The 18058-nt window shown below is 47.2% G+C and overlaps 1 protein-coding gene across 1 annotated transcript in view; it reads left to right on the top strand.

Annotated features, from left to right (window-relative positions):
- Positions 1–673: 673 nt before the first annotated feature.
- LOC111247844 (homeobox protein SIX6-like) overlaps positions 674–18058 on the top strand; it is a 69515-nt gene continuing 52130 nt past the window's right edge. Inside the window, exon 1 of the mRNA XM_022799298.2 lies at positions 674–3762. Within this exon, the coding sequence (XP_022655033.1) occupies positions 2711–3762 (1052 nt within the window). The 5' untranslated portion in view covers positions 674–2710. The remainder of the gene's footprint in view (positions 3763–18058) is intronic.

Here is an 18058-nt window from a genome sequence, read left to right on the forward strand (position 1 = left end):
GCTGCAATAGCACTACTAACGGCAGGCGGGGGGGGGGGGGGGGTTGCGCGATTCTATGCCCGCCGAGTAGGAACAGAGGCCGAGAGAACTTGGGACTCGATTCGACTGCTAGCTATAGTCGGGGCACGGCACCGTTTTGTCCGCTTCTCTCCTCCGTGTTTCAGCTCGAGAAGGCCCACTACTTCGGGCTGAGACGTTGCGGTGTTCGGGAAGAGGCCGTGTTGTGCTGCTGCCACTGCCGTCCTGTCCGATTGTAACGGGTCCAACTGCTTTGGTCGACTCACTGTCCGCAGACTCAGAACCGACTGCTACTCACTACTGCTATTACAACGAATACGACCGCTGCTTTTGCTGCTGCTGCCGCTGGAGGAAAGGAAGGCACCAGTCGGCCGTCCGACCGGCCGCATTCTGAAGGAGAGGAGAGAAGGGATCGTTCGTCCCCCAGCCGGCGTCGCTCGCACGTTCGTAGTCAAGCTAAGTTAGGCTGAGCCGAGCCGAACGGCCTGCTGCTGCTACTGCCGCTGGTGCCGCAGCAGTCGCCGCCGCCGCCGCCGCCGTCGCCGCTGCTGCGGCGACCACGAACGCCGCCATCACTACCACCGATAGACGACCGCTACAGCAACGGCAGCAGCCAAGAAGACCATCCTCTCGTTCTCGCTAGCAAGCGGCGAGGCGAACGCAGGCACACAGAGAGGCAGGCAAGCAACAGCCGTACGCATCAGCCAGCCAGCGAACGAAAGAATTGACGGGCGGACTGACTGGGTTGCTGCTTGTGCTGCTGCCGCTGGGGAGAGCCTAGCTGCTGCTGCTGCCTCTGCTTTAGCTGGCCCGCTACGGCCGCTGCTGCTGTTGAGCTGCCGGCTGAACTGTCTCTGTTGGGAGATAGTTTTCATGGGGCTCCATTTCACCGCTGGTCGCTGGCGCCGCCGGGCCACTGCAGCCGCTCCGCCACGGGCAGCAGCAGCAACTAGAACAACTAGCACGGCAGGACGACAAACGCGACGGCAACAACAGCAACGGCACTTCAATCACTGCCGCCCCCGCTGATTTGTTTCTGTCTTCATTCGACGACGAGGAAACAAACCAATGATACCACGACAAGCATCAGTGGTACGAAGACACTCAGAGAATAGGTCACTTCGGAGTGGAAACAACAACGGCGGATTGCTTCCTGCGTAGAAACGTACCGCTTGTAAAGTAGCAATGACGACATGTAACTGCAACTGTCCTCGCCCGAAGTTACACTGAAAAAGTGTCGCGTTAGCTTGACAGAGGGCCCCAGTTGTGGTGCTGCTCACTGGAGGGACGCCGTTGGCAAAAACTTTACGCGAATACCCAGCTGCTACGCCAGCACGTACCACAGCAGCGTGAATTAGATAGCAAAGGACGGGACGTACTGAAGGACTAGACACCGCACTAAATGCTTGCCACTTCGATAGCGGCTTTAACGTTAATGACGTGACGGCAACGTGTTTCTGCTCAGTCATTGGGCGAGTGTATATGTGTGTTGGTGTGAATGCTCGATTTAATTGACGTCCATCTGATTGGGTCGACGAACAGATATCCTCTGGCCGCGACGCACGATATCGTGATCGTCGTAGTCGTTGTTAATTTCGCAAGAACACAGAATGGTATAGTCCGGGTGCTGTTGCTGCAACGGCTACTATTTGATGACACCATGCCGATGCTGTTGATGCTGCTGCTGCTGCTGCTGCTGCTGCCGCCGCTCCCGCAGCTGTCCTGCCCAGTGATCCTGCTGACCAGTACTAGTGATAAGTATATGGTATCGTTGTGTCATATCGGTTATTGATAGCGGTGTGTATATGTAAGGTTATACCAATGATTCATTGCCGTAAGCAGACCACTGCTATACGAACTACGAAGGCAGTTCAACTATCCCAGTGACGACGGCTATCGTAGCAGTTAAGCAACCTTTTACGCCGTTTTCTTAACTGTTTAACATCGACGTATGAACGAACATTCAACGAATAAGGAAATTCGAGGCGTTTCCTGAGATCGCATGTCGATCCGCACCCGAAATTCTCACGCAAGTCCTTTTTACATCCTCAATATTCGTGAGCCATCGACAACCTCCAGCGTATTTTCCAGTCGCTGACGTCAGCTAGGGAGAGTTGGACTGGAGGTGTTTAAAGGAAGCTACAGCAGTAGCATTGAATTCAAGTTAAGATGTGTTTCACGAGTTTCAGAATCAGAGAACATGCCCGACCTGATGGACTAGTGCGGATCAGTGTGTGATATCAGTTGTTACGTTGCGGTGGGTAGCCTTTCGTGTGCCCCCCGCTGAGTGCTGCAAAGGGTTTTCAATAGTTCGTTTTTCTTCACCTTTTTTTTTTTTTTTTTTTATATTTCGTTCTGTTTCTGTACTCAGAAAACAGTGTCTATGTGTTTTCAGTGCTGTTGGGGTAAAATTAAAAGAGAGTAAGAGGTGCGATTGTGTGTTGACAACTTGTATCCACAACCAGCTAGAAATCGTGCGACTACTAATCTCAGGACTACCCTCCTACGTAGACCTTCAGGCTTCATAATTGATTTTATCATCATCGTTAACGAACCCTTTTTCACCATCCATATCTCGTTCAATCATTATTCTGTAACGAGACTTCAAGCGGACCCTAACTAAAACTACTGAACAACATCTGTTTGTCAAGAAGAACTGCTTCCGAACCCGTTCCCGGTTTCATCAGTGTCAATGGAACCTCCCCGGAGTCCTACCCGGGCAGGCCTGACACCCGGTGGGCTCGTGCTCTCTCCTGGGGTGCATCCAGGTCTAGGGCCCGCAGGCCTTTCCCCGGGCCTGAGCGTTAACGGAGTGAACCTGGCCAACGTGAACGCAATGATGTGCGCGGCCCTACAGGGGTCCGCCGCGCAGCTGGCCCTCGCGGCCCTAAACGCCCACTCGCATACGACGACGACAACGCCCCCTTTAGCGCCCGCCTCGCCGCCCAGCGCGGCCCCCGGGGCCCCTAGCGGGGGCTCAGCCGGGGGCCTAACCCAGCCGCCTTCGCAACAGACGCCGTTAAGGCAAAGTACTAACAGTAACAATAACAACAACAGCAACAACAGTAACAATAATAGCAACGCAAGCAATAACGGCGGAAGCAGCACCGGCTCAGTACCAAGCGGCACGCCGAGTGCGCCCGGCTCGCCTGGCTCACGAGGCTCCCCGGCCTCCGCTGGCCTGCCAACGCTCAATTTCTCGGTGTCACAAGTGGCAGCGGTGTGCGAAACGCTGGAGGAGAGTGGCGATCTCGAACGCCTAGCTCGATTCCTCTGGTCGCTGCCCGTCGCGCATCCGAACTGCGCCGAACTGCAGCGAGACGAGGCGGTCCTGCGCGCCCGAGCGCTCGTTGCCTTCCATGCGGGCAATTTCCGCGAACTGTACGCGATCCTCGAGAGCCACCGCTTCACCAAGTCGTCGCACGCGAAGCTGCAGGCAATGTGGCTAGAGGCACATTACCAGGAAGCAGAGAAGCTGCGCGGCAGGCCCCTGGGGCCCGTGGACAAGTACCGCGTGCGCAAGAAGTTCCCACTGCCGCGCACAATCTGGGACGGGGAGCAGAAAACGCACTGCTTCAAGGAGCGTACGCGCAGCCTCTTGCGCGAATGGTACCTCCAGGACCCGTACCCAAATCCCGGCAAGAAACGGGAGCTGGCGCAAGCCACCGGTCTAACCCCCACTCAGGTCGGCAACTGGTTCAAGAACCGAAGACAACGAGACCGAGCAGCCGCAGCTAAGAACAGGTAAGAAAAAACAGTTTATAATACATTCCCCACAATGGACAATTGGCTAGAATGATACGATAACCGCTGTCTGTTTAACGACAGAATGTGACTGTACATGCACGAGTGGCATCGTATATTGAAGGTTCTGGATCTAAACTTCATTACAGAACGCTTCTATAAACAAAGGTAAACTCATGTATTGGGCCCTATAGATCTTCCCCGCATAACGACTGCTCGATTTGGTACGGCAAAGATACCATGATGACCTGTGTATGTAAAGCCCAACAACAGCAAACGACTGAATCGGCATCGGCTGATTTAGAACGGCATCATCATTTCTATTGCAATAGACAATGTTTTCACTATTCCCGTTCGTATAGACTCTTATCTTATTTTATTTAGATCCACCTCCGCCATCGCTGTTGTTGTTCGCTCTGAGACTTTTTGGTTGTCGTCGCCTTTTTGTTGAAAGCACCACCGTCCATTCATAATGGCATCGTCCAATTCGTTGGTTATCCATACTGGTAGCAGCAGCAGCAGCAGCTGTAGTTAGTACTGGTGATGAAAAGATATCAAATCAACGATATGTTTGTACAATAACGTATAGATGCATCGCGGATCGAAGTTCTTTTTTTTTCCTACTAATGCTATTCGATTTGGTTGGTCGGCATTGTCGACACAAAATGTCTGCACAATATGTCTGCTATCAGCATGGCCCACACAGGATATCCTCTCTGTCCGTTTCCCTGTCTCTCGAATGCGATTCGGCCTGAGCGATATGGCGACCAGACAGCGTACTATCTGAAAGCTAAAGATAGATAGCATCTCTTCAGCGCATGCTTGTCCTCGGCTCTCTGAAAGGCGGAGTACTATCTCGCAAGTTTCCCCACCGTCCGTAAGTCTATGTCAGACAGTACCAACATTCACTGAACTTTTACGAACACAGAAGCATAGGGACGTAGACGGTAAAGGCCATACATTTAACTGTTTTATTAGGCTTGATCCAGTCATACTTTGTCCGTTTGATGGGCGGTACAGCCTAAAATCGCAAGTCTACACCAGCCGACCAAGCAAAGCGACAGAGAGTTCAACGGCTGGCTACTAACAAATGGCAAATACCTATCTCAGATAGAGCTTTCGAAATTTGACGAATCTGTGGACCGAGACGTTTCTTTAAGGCCGAAGCGACTTCGAGTAGGGTTTTTTTCGCAACCTTACGTGGTTATTAAATATGGGTCCATAGCAGATAGTAAAAAGCCACGAAAAGCACGAACGACCATCACGACGTGAATGTGAGAATAGCTCTATTGGACTACTATATGCTTCAAGTATTGATTTCAATGGTCAGTTTGTCAAATAGTCAAAAATGCGGCGCTGAAATCGTTCAAGAAGAGGACTCATTTTTTAATAATATCAGATAGTTTTTTTTTTGCCCAGCCGTTTATATATGGGCCTCGACTGGACATGCAGTAAGTGAAGGCGCATCTACGCTTTGGACTCACATCTTCTTTATTCGAACTATAGTGCAGACCTATTAATAATCAAACTGCTAACAGCAAAAGCTATTGGAGTTTGCATGCTCGTGAAGGGGCATTAAGCTGATATAAAGTAATCATCTTACAGCTGCTCAAAAAATGAAAGGCAAACATTGTCGCTATTGTTGCATTCTGATACAGGAGGAACGGGGCTGCTGACTAGGTGGCCAGATTCGCCAGAATTTCAAACATGTCTGAAGGCTCGCGGTTAACGACACAAGCTAAATAAACCGCTGAGCAAAAAGTCCGTGCTCCATCAGCAAGCTAGTAAGATGCCCAAAGAATAATCGGGAAACCTAGATAGCAAATCTATGAATATTGACGAAAAGCACTCACACAGGTACAATCGTAGGTTAGCACATTCGGACAGTTATACATAGCCGTCTGTCGATGGCAGCGGCGAGGTACCTCAGTGGCAGCACGAATAATAGGACGGGTCGAGTTTTTCACGCCTTTTTTTCTTCATCAGTTCTCGATCCGGTGTGATTTGCTTGTCCTATTATCATCCGTTCTACTAGATTCTGCTTCAAACAATCATAAGGTGATCTCGTCGTGCGGTTCTAAGGTGGTTATTTGTCGTTCTTTTTCAACGGTAGAACTTGAGGTGCTATCGATACTTGTTACACGACGCTCACCTCGACCCCACCTCCTCGTTCAACGGGGGATCCGGGCTGAACACCAGTTGGTCGGACGACCTGTGCCTGTCTGGTCGTAGCAAGCACATGGTGCACTGTGTGGAGGTGGACCGTACGATTTGGTGGCGTGGTTAACATTTGTGACAACGGTGATGATCGTAATTGTACATACAAACAGTAAGCAATTTGAGCATCCTGCGTCTCCTGTGACCAGTAACCACTGTCATTATTTGTCACATGCATACGTCCTCGAAAAAGACGCATCTCTGGGTTTGGGCACGCCTAGTCACACAGTGTTTGGTAAGCAAGGCATACTCACGTGAATGCATTTATTCAACAGCAGCAAAAATGACGAAGACAGCGACGATCAACTTCTGATCTGTGCAATTGCAGTTCAGGTGTTTTTCAGGCATACACATATGAACGGTGGCCACGGCTGGCGGCCGCTGCCACAAACGATACGATAAAGGATGATGATCAAAAGCTTCATCAGATTTTTGTTTAGGTACTCCGATTTGTCTTCTGCGTCTGGTATTGTTGTTATCGTCGTGATGACAAAAACTCATCATACATCGCTGAGCCCGTCTACAGTGAATCATGGTCGGGCAGATTTGGGTGTTCGGTCGGATCTCACGAAAGGTGCGCATTCATGTCAGTTGCTGGCTGAATTGGTGTCCTTCATCTTGATCTCCCGCCGTATGACGATACAAAAGGTTACTACTGCCGTTATGACATGAACATATGCATATGTGCGAAGGAACAAAAGTAACATGTTTATATTATATTAACAGAAACATCGTACAAGAGGGAAGTGTGTGTTGGCAAAGACATTCTTCAGTGGCCATGAATAACTCCTACGGACTTAAGCAAAGTACAGATGGTGGTAGAATGGTACAGATCTCTGAAGACAAACAGGTCCTAACAACAAACGATTCTTGGGGGCATATTCTACACCGTACGCTCTTTTCCTGATGATTGCGATTACCGTGCCTATTAGCGCTTCTGTCGGCAATTAGTTCTCGTTTAACATTCATGTATTATGACCGGGCTAGCTTTTCTAGCTGAGCTCTGCGCGAGTGCCGGTTAGAGTGCGAACACTCTTCGTGGGCAGAAATGCGTACAAAAGAGCGTCAGCGCGTACCGGTCGCTTACTCAGTGTCAGCGGCTCACGTAGTCAGTGTGTACTACTGGCTAAACTCGTTATTCTGTGGTGGCCTATGGCGTGTGACGTCGGCGGAGTGGTTTGATTTCAAGATGGCGTGATTTCCACTAGAGTCTATGCTCACAAATCATGACTGCCGACATCGTAATCCGTGCTGCCGTTAACCAACCTATGCTGTAAATTATTTGCTGGCTTACGAACGACAACACCGCTGATCGGTCAAGTGAGTGTCATACAAAGTATAATAGCCGCAACAGCAGTAATAGGGGAATGAGCAAAGAAAGAACAGGCTTTTGTCCCAAACCCGGCACCGACAAAAGGCCTGCTGTTTACCTGTCAGCCATTGCACTCACAACTAGCGGCGAACGCCGGCCGGCCGGCCGGCCGGCCACAACTGGCCACAGATGAACACAGCCTTCGTAAGGAAAAAAACACAGCCCAAGAACACAAGGATGTTTTCAAGAAATGAAAAACCTTATCACTTTTTACCTACAAGTTTTTCTTTACAAAATTCTTGAACACAGAAAACTTGTATTGATGCTGTCATACGTTCTGCCATTATGTCGGAATGTCTCATTATATCAAAACGACATATCATTATCATTATCACTAAATATTCAACTCTATTGATAGAAATGGCGAAAACACTAAAAATCCAAACAGGATTTGATTTCTATCACTTGTTAATAATTATCTACCAGGACAAAAAGCCTTGCCAAACTTTTCATCGATTGCAATATGGACTTCACAAGCACAAAATATTCTAAAAAGACGGCCAATTCCTTCAGTAGCGGTGTCCGGCTCCACTCGGTCTCAAGCTACCGCAATCACCTGTCTTCATCGCTCCTTCGGGTCAAAATAAAATACATCAAATAGAGAAATGAGCATGAGATGACTTACAAATTTAATTCAATGTGTTTGTAACAGCTTTGTTATATTTAACCGAAGGGTGAATGAAGGAAACGCCTTCGTTGTGGGCGCTTGGCAAACGAAAATCTTTGTTAGCGGTCGTGAGTGATATGCACAGCTCCGTCTGTAATTGCGCTTTTGCGTGGAGCTATCCCTGGTGCTGCCATAGGTTGATCATTACAGATTATATGTACGAATCGCTAGAAGACAGAGAGGCAGGCAGGTCAACTATTTTACCTGACTACGCCAAACGTCACAGTGGCTGCTATATCATTGATTCTATTCGTTCAGACGATTATGTCATGCTCTTACTGTCTCATATACAGTAGCTGTTGAAGCTCTCAAAGGGACACGGGAGCTCCTGGAAAATGTCTAGTCGTATTTCTGCCTATATAGTGATCCAGTCACACATACAATTTAACCGATCAGTTCAATCGCACAACGACGCTGCGAGGTTTACTTGCTAGCCCATTTGACATGGGTCGCCATCCCTCGCCTCGAGCCCACAACTGGACAACTGTCGCTTCGACTTACACGTCATATACTCTTGTGGTTCAGCCGATTATCATGACAAGTCAATTTAGGAAACGAATTTTGCCTGATAATTAGAACTATATTAAAATATGATTCCAAAATGGCTGTGAGCGCCATCTTGGTACAGTACGGTAGTCACAGCCATTCGGGCCTAGCGCTACTCGAAGAGGTTCGTTAAGCGTTGATCTGACATAGCGATAATAGAGGAATTCCATGAAGTGTATGTGATCAGCTCTAGATGGTGCAGATCTTTACGGTTCCATGAGTTCCATACTAGATCCCCCCCCCCCCCCCCCAGCAGTCGTTGGTGTCACAGTTTTACGCGGAAAAAAGACCATTGCGTGACGCAGCTGTCATGAATTATTTTACAGACCAGGTCTGCTGCATTGTCGCGGTAAGCTGGCTGTTCTGTTTGGCAAGCGAAAAGCAGATCAGTGAACGAAGAAGCAGGCTAGATCCCCGCACTACTAACGCGAACAATACGAAAATATCGCCCATTGTAGAAACTAAAAAATTACCAACAGCCTCCAATCGGTCCGAAACACATTCTTAAATATCAACCGAGTTTGAATCAAAAACGTTAAATTACGTCTTGTTACACTCGCTGAACTTTCTTCCAAAAACAGTTTACTAAAAAGAAGTGTGCTAACAAAAAGCAGGTGTTTGCCCTATTCATCAACGAGTTCCATTAGCTGACCTGGCCGCTGGAAACAACGCGGCCATTACTAGGACGGCACGTCAGCACACGCGTTTCCTTCCTAAAACGGAACAGGTTCGCCAGCTTGTTTCTAGCTTTTCTGTGCTCCGTGTATGCATCATACTGCCGTGCCTATCAACACTCGTCCCTTTCTCTCTGGGCACGTGTGTGCACGCGTACACGTAGTTACTATTTTCGCCGTTAGTGATGCTATTTTACTTACCTTTACTCCTACTGATATTACTGCAAATTGTCTACTGTCTGTCTGTCGTCGCTGGACAGCAGAGATTCCTGATAGTCGCGGCAGCCTCTCAACAGCGGTGTCCAGAGAGACTGGCACGGATGAATCGAAATATTAGCACGCGTACGGCATTCCGTAGCAGTAGTGCACTGAATATACGACCGTCTGCAATGGCCCATCACAGCCATTACTATCATCACTAAATTTGGCGAGCTTAACAGTGCCCCGGTCACCTAGCGCTCGCCGGCCATTTAAGGTCCTGCTTATTATTATTGCAATTGTTATCGTTCAATGTGCCGCCTTTACAAGTAAGATACTTAACAAGTAAGATAATTACGAGTTAATGTCTACTCGTTGGTCAGCTTGACAGCAGGCCAACTATCCAGATGTTTGATTGTCAAAAGGCTAGTACATGTTCTGGCAGGGAACTAATTGTGATGTTGAAGAGTGTCAAGGAAAGGATTGTATGGTAAACAGTAAACGATACTCTACCCTAGTACGGTAGACACAAGCCTAAGCCAAGAGTCTAAATTGATCTGTTCGTATCGTGGATCGTTTTAGATATCTGTATTTTTGCGTTAGCAATAATAACGATCAATTAGCTATATGAGCGTATCGATTCTCAAGGCCTTCATTGTCCGTAAAGTTCTACTATACAATGCAAAGCATGCATGAAACCCCCTGTTCCTGGCACAGTATTTACTGCAATTTAATCGCAACACATCGACATGGACGGTGTGAAAATGCATTTGACCCAACCAGCTAGCCAAGGGTATCACTTTCGGCCCGGTAGGGTATTTACTCTACCGCGAGATGATCCCATCTACACTCCAGGTTATTGGGGTGTTACCGATGTATCTGTTCAGGCTATCGTTAACAAGAGAAGGGGGACGTCTATCCTTTGCCGGTCGAAGGGGATTTAGGCCGATAAATACGGCACCATTTACATTAGCTGCCACCACGTACACTATTGCTAGCAGTACTAGAATACATATTGCTGATCGCGTTCACACCTCAGATAGCAACAATGATCTCTGAAATCCACACCTCGAGTTCAACACCGAACCGGCGACTGAGGCAGGCCAGCAACGAGTGAGATCTTGAGTGAGGCTGTTTTGACCGTGAAGAGTGTAGTCTAAAATGATCCGCTCGCACGTCTTGCTACTGAAACCGTATCTAGGAAGACTAAGCGACATGAAGTATTTTCTTTACAGCAAGTAATTGTCGTAGCGTTATATAGGTTTGGATTCAAAAAACGGGCAGAGGCTTGACTGTAGCGTTCCGCAGCAAAAGGCTGTCCGATGATCGTCCTTCTGCGCACCCAGTCACTACACCTTTCTAGGATCTATGTTAAGGCACATCGTAGGATTCGTGTGTATTTGTGCGCCCGAGTGGATGTGTTCGTCGAATCCTCTAAACTATTAACAGTAGTGTTTACTAGTTTTGTAGAGTATAATGCAGTAATGCACCCGCCTCGGTCGTTGTGGCACCCCTTCTCCTTTGTCGTCCTTCAAGGTAGCGATGATGATGATAATCATCGCCGCTTGATCTGCTCATCAACCGGCGAACGACAGCCGTTTAAAACGAGTGCAGCGGTACATTCTGCGCTATCCTATGCGACGCACTTTGATACAGTACGGTAGATTTGCGCGTTTCTCGCCGCTGCATTTACTACTGGTCGGGTGTCGATAATCTTGAATCGGTCAGACAATAATTCCCGCGGCCGCCTTTCGAATCGTCGCTGCCGTCGTCAGCCTAATCCGGATGTCGTTTAAATAGCACAGGGGAGTGTAGGGAATACGACAGTGTTAGCAGACGAGTACAAGCCACTCAATTACATACATACATACATACAATCGCCGCCAACGATAGACACTAACGCCGCTACAACTGGTACGCTCCTCCTCACCGATTAGAGCATACGCACTCACATTGATACAGTGCTATGGCCCAGCAAACTCGTCTGCAGCGACAATTGAACGCTGAAACTATTGCTTTGACGACTGCTAGTCCGATGACCGTCCACTAGCTTCTAGCACCTCTTGTTTGCACTGCCTTCGGGTAGGATCACGGCTGTGAGGAGAAGACGGTTGCGGCCGCCGCCGCCGCCGCCGCCGCTACATTACAACCACCACGAGCTACTTCTCGGCTAACGAATAACACGTACTTAAGTACTTCACTCAGTGGAGTGAACGAAACAGGCGGTTAAGAGGCAGACAGCGCTCAGTCGACTTAGTCGTCAGACTTCACTTGCTCTCTCTCCTTCTGAAGAGACTAGCATAGTTTCTTCCGTTCTATCTCACTGTTGCTTTTGTGCAGGAACGTAGGCAGCAGTGCAGGCAGTAACAGTAAAAGCTAGCTAGGTAGATACACAGATAGCTCGCTTCCATGCACTCGAGTGCTTTCTGTCAGGCCTTGCCTATACAGACGGCAATACAATAGCGTATACATGTTCTACAACGATGTCTATGAATCGACCATTGGCGATCATCGACTGTATACGAGTGCTTGCCATTCGAGTACCCTTCCAGGTATGAAGTACAAAATAACCTTGCTACTTACGACAACAATGGCTATATGGTAAAAACACCGGACCAATAGCAATGGTATAGAAGTCGTGACAATGACTCTGTCTATGTAGCTTTCGGTAGTTTCAACATCACTCGAGGATAATTGGCAGAAGCGACCCGTATACGAGCGGCAATAGCATAAGCGATCAGTTTGTTTCGAGGATTTAATCAAGCTCAACGTGGCTCCTAATCTTCAAGTGGAAACCCCAAAAAGCTCTTAAAACTAACAAGTCAGCGTGATATCGCAGGGGAGAAAATAGTCTGACCTGTTTCCAGTAGCAGCCACCGTTCGAAGTGGACAAGCCGGATGGCGCTGGTTCATTGTTCAATGCAAGCTCGACGCCACGGATGCTGACACCAATTCGTATTCAAATACATGCCATAGGTTAGGCATAGGTACTCGTCATAGTAAACTGACGCTCGACACTGCTGTTATCGTTGCAATTTACCATACAGATATTCCGTTAGGTGAAAATCTATAGCGTTCAAACGTGGAGCCATAGTGTCACAATGCGTATCCATGTCGAAAAAAACGCGCCGATAAATTTCGTTTACGGATGGGATCAATTATGGTGATTTACTCTATTTACGCCTACGTAATATGTACAATTTGCTTGCCTGTAGTATCTGGACGAGTCTTTGAAATCAACAAGGATCTCTTCGAACCGCTCTTCAGCCGAATACTATTACCTGTATTTTGCATAAAAATGGCGACCTCATAGGTTAATAGTTTTACTCCTATAGCCTCTTACCCAGCCTTCGGGTCCTATCGGAGCTCAGACAAATAGGGGCTCGCGTGCGCACTTACCGCGGCAGCCGTGGCGCCTTCAGCGTGTTTTAAGCGTTAATATTAATAAAGAAGAAGAAATGAAATGACGTTGTATTATCTCGTCGCATCGTATGCAGATTAAGAGCTGTGGTCGGCCATTCCTGCCCCGACAATGAATCTTTCAATTCGTTCCCGCCTCCGAAGCAGGGATGATGTGAGGACTCGTTTGAGACAGACGACTCCTTACATTCTTATTGGTACTGCTAAAATCGTTGGCGCTGAAACTCGTGGGAACCAGCACACATCACATCTTCGTGGGTAAAACGTGCAGCAGAGGTCCTGTGGCAATGCGTTACTTGGAGGCGTATATATCACCGAGCGGACACCGTATGCACGCACACTTAATCGAGCTCATCATCGACCTCGACATATTTTTGTGCTTCTTAAATATAGATCAATGGACAAGTTAGTGTTGAAGGAACAACGGGAAATATATGGAGGACTGAAATAAGAAGGGGTGTGACACAGCTATTGACTAGGAAAACTCTTAGACGGATCGAATAAGTACATAGTATGCTTCTGCTAGTCTTCTATAGCTTCTGTTGACAATACGAAATGAAGTTTTCGGACGCTTATCTGCTACAATTTGTAGGTGCAAATCGCGTGAGCTACCGTTGACGTTTGAGCTCGATCATCAGCTGAAAATGATGACGTTCCATCGCTCAGCCGGGATGAGAAACGCACAAAATGCAACAGTAATTTTACGATCTTTCTGTCGTTTCTGAATTTTCCGATTGCTCACCCATCTAGAAGGGGCTCAGTCGGCTGTGAATACACACAGAAACATAATCCATCCGCTTTAGATTTGTCTTGGTATTGTTGACCATCTTTTCTGATGACATTATAGTAACAAAGATACCCGTTTGCATGGCAAAGGAGAACACAGAATCGATTTGGTCGTGTGTTACTGTTGTTCAAAGGAATATATTCTAACAGATTCAACTTCTCTCAAATAATACTTCTTGTACAGATTGATAAAACGTTACTTCAGGACGCCGTAAGCCGATAAACGGCTTTTGGGAATAGTCCTTATGAGGCAGCGTTTAATCTCTTCTTCACTTTTTTCCCTCAGCGTAGGTTAGCATGCCATAGGAATGTCGAGTGTCTCAACTCGTTTATAATTGTGTACCTTAGACGCCCTGGTGTCGTTGCGCTGCGATATGTAACATTTTGCGGTATTCCCGTAAGCCAGTATGCATTTGTAAATATGCACGGATTGGTATAGACGAATCTCGTAAATTTCTTTTCGCAAAATCCTATGGAAGACGTGCATCTTCTAGATTGAAGACGATGACACCTTCGTCATGACGACAACAACGACGAAGCATCTGCAGCGTCCGACAGGGTCGAACATCGACCGTTCAAAGGATACGATGCGCTAAGGGCAATTATCGCCCCGAAGTACAATGGCAATAAATCGCCAAGGTACTTCGGGGTAAGTAGCTGCTGTTCGTCCTCCGAGTAATGGCTTACTGACGCTATCGTTGCAATCAATGGCCTCTTCCCCATCGTGGCAGGGATACGTTGTCTTTCTTGCATTACATTTTCCTGCGTGCGTCTGCTATGGGTTTAGTGCCCTAAAATAATCAAAATAGTACTTCGGCTCCTACAGCTTCTGCAGCCCCAACGGCAACTGCCGCTGGCACCATTAGAAAAAAATATCAGAATTACGCTGTAGTGGTACCATTCAAATATTATATCGACAACGACAGTAACAACTCTTACGCTCGGGCACTTGGCCGGCTGGTTGCTCTTCGAAACTTTTTCATGCGTTCATTTGCCTTCGTTCTTTTTTTATCCTCATCTTATTCCCCTTCAGTTTCCTGGCGCAAATTTGCTTTTCTCTCTTCTTTCTGTTCTTTGACTTTTGCGGCATCAATGCCATTTCCCAGTAGCAGCGACGGCCACTTCTGCACGTTGGTTCAGCCGTCAATCCACTTGTGCACGCCAATAGTACTTGTGTATTTCGGCGTGCTTTTTTCTGCCGCCTCTTGCCTTATTGCTAATTCTGCAATGGGACAACGATCGAACGAGACGGACTTTCATTCTGTCATCGGCATTTTCACAATCACGCCCGTGTCCTTTCTCGTTCTTTTACATGATGGCCCGCTAGCTCGCACACTCACTCACTCACTGGCGCCTGGTGATAATGTCATTCTAGTATACCCAGTGCTATAAAGCGAGCGTTCTTGTTGCGGTATCTGCATTACGGGGCTCCAGCAACGATCGGTTTAACCAGTAAGAATGATATCACGTATCGTTTTGCTTGCATTCTAATGGCTGTCTTAATTGGACGCGCGTTCATAACTTCATCCCGTCTATAACTACGTCGACGCTTGTTTCCAATAATGTAACAATAATAATGCTATCAGCAAAAGAACCTAAATGCCAAACGCCGGACCGCGACGCGATGAAAGCGTTGCTGACACGTAAGTCCAGTAATACAAATTATGGAAATTATTAAAATAATTATTACAAAATATACAATCGAATCTAAAACGAGCCATTGGTCGACCATTGCTTTTACTGCTGACAGCCCCCTCATCGTCGTCGTCTTAAAGGTGGGAGGATCTACAACGTAAACGCATATGTGTATACAAACACGTATGGTACAAATTCGTACGTAGATCAATACCATCAAACATGGGCCATCGAGTGCGCCTCCGTTAAATCTAATCTGAAATTTCCTTCATCAGTCTATTTGTCAAACTGCTGTGCCGGGCTATTTATTTCGACTATCTTGTACTTCAGAAGTAACAGAAATAGAGTTATCTGATGCCACTTACTCACTCTTCACTTTCAACGGCACCGCCGGCGCCATCGTTGCCGCTGCCACGGATGTTCCTCTCGTTCATGCCGCTAACTTTCAAAACCAACAGCAGCACCACTTGAGCAACGACACGCGGATACTGATGCTAAAGCTGCCGCCGAATAACGTAGCTTCGCCATTGCCAAAATCATCACTGCCACTATCGCCGCCTGAGTAAACAAAAGTTTCAAATGTTTCGGTAGGCGTCTTCCTGCTGTATCAAAACAGGATGCAAAAAGTATGGACGTGAGCAACTGACAGAACGAATCGTCGGCTGTCGAACGCAAGACAGCGTCGACGGACGCAAAAGACGTTACGCGAATCGACAAGGGTGAATTTCACCGGCCGACAAGTACATTGGATGCCGTGGTGTTTAGCGTTGAAGGAAAGCGGTTGGATGCGTCCTGAAAGTCGAGAGCCTTCGAGGGGTCAACAAAATGGCAATGAAGTCCTTGGCGCTTTCCATTGACCGCTCAGTTTACGTCACAGTTTTTGTAGCCTGTTTATAAATATGATTGTAGTATAATGTAGAGATCAGATAGATTAACGGACAGAGGCAGGAACACACGACTGCGTACACACACACACACACGCACACACACACACACACACACACACACACACACACGCACACGAACCACAAACACTCACAGATCTATGTTTGAAAGCTTAAAAAAACTGTTCAACGAACAAACGCAAAAGAAGAAGAAGAAGGTCACAATAACGAAATATCGACAAAGTGACTTCAGAAAACCCTTCAGACGCAATTATATATGTACGTACATATGGACTTATACATGTGTGCAAAACTTTGCCGGTGTGGGGAATATCAATGAAACGCAAAGACTACGACAATACGGACTAGATGTACAGTTAATATGATGACGCCTGTTTGACAAGTGGACAGATATAGATATTCAGATGCCGAGAAAATTGTGCCGCTAAACAAACGCCATTGAAAAAAAGCGTAGGATACGGCGAGGAACACGAGGAAATAGCACAGCTGATCTTGAAAATGATAGTAGGCTTCCACACAAACTCGATTCTATTCCAAACTGACAATAAACCGTTATTGATTGTAAGCTGCTACCGATCATCGCAGCTAAAACTAAACAGATAGATAGGCACTATAATATATACAGTCATATCGTCTATCCGCATACGTACAGTCGTGTGTGCGATGATACATGATCTGTGCATACACGTACTGTTGCAAGACACACGCTGCAGGCGTGTCTGGCAATTCTATCTGAAACATACAGGTCCTGCCCCTAAATGTACATGTAGATGTAAGATAGCAAATAACAAGAATCTTGATGGAAATAGCGCACAAATTGCCCCAGTGCGACAAAGTATCTTTTTTTGAAACAAACACCGAACGGTTCGTTTGTCTATCGGCGTCCTGAAATTAATGAATCACAGCGTCTGCGAAATACTCCAGCATCGTTCATTGTCTTTGCTAGCGGGTTGAAAGCATTCACTTAACGAATTAAGTATCTCACGAGAGACATTGTTAGTGTACATTTATGCAACATGAGTCTACTATTGTCTACATCGTACCTCTATGGCCTATTACTACCGGGTGTACTATATATGCATGAGGTAACTGCCTTCTACTGCCCCCTCCTGAACTGATCGTTCTCCCTTCAAAGCGTACTTCTGCGTACTGGATCTAAGTGAGGGCTTTTAAAAACTCAATACACCACATTGAAAGTGTTTCGCGCGACTAAGTCACGCTATATTCAATGAAGGTGGTCATGCTGCTAGTCGTATGTTGTTCAGTAGGACGTTCTCTCTGTCTATCACTGTGCCTGGCTGGTTCTCGGCCGTATATTCTTGCAGGTCTGCACGCTGCGGGAGAGCTTTAAATTCATCTTGTATTCGATCAATCACAATTCGGGTCTCTCGTAAACCGCAGCGGCTAGCCACCACCGCAAATTGCGTCAGTTCCCTTGGAATCCCCTTCTCCCCAAAAAACAAAACTGAATCAGCCGGAGATGGTAGCGGCAGTGCGCAGCGTCAGGGTTGCTCGCGCTGGTATCACTATATTCTAAGGAACAAGATAGCAGATTCATATAGGCCATAGAAAACAGAGAACGTAGACACCTTCATGTATCGAAGATGACGGCTTATAGCTTACGAGCTATTTTTCAGCGACTTATAAGCCACTTATCAACGTTGACCGCTAGACTTCGCCATAGTCAATAAAGTCGAATGTTTGAGATGCTCTGGGGGAAACAAACAGACCGTTTACATCCGTCGCGTCCAACGCTATATGAAAGGCTTTGAAAGGACATCGTCGGCGGCGTAACTACAAATACGTGCACTTAATCTTGTTATTTCTGCCGTGATGCCACGTCCGCCGCGAACCGGACGTCATAATGGTATATATA

This window comes from Varroa destructor, unplaced genomic scaffold (assembly GCF_002443255.2).
Source record: "Varroa destructor unplaced genomic scaffold, Vdes_3.0 BEIS01000003.1, whole genome shotgun sequence".
Classification (NCBI taxonomy): Eukaryota; Metazoa; Arthropoda; class Arachnida; order Mesostigmata; family Varroidae; genus Varroa; species Varroa destructor.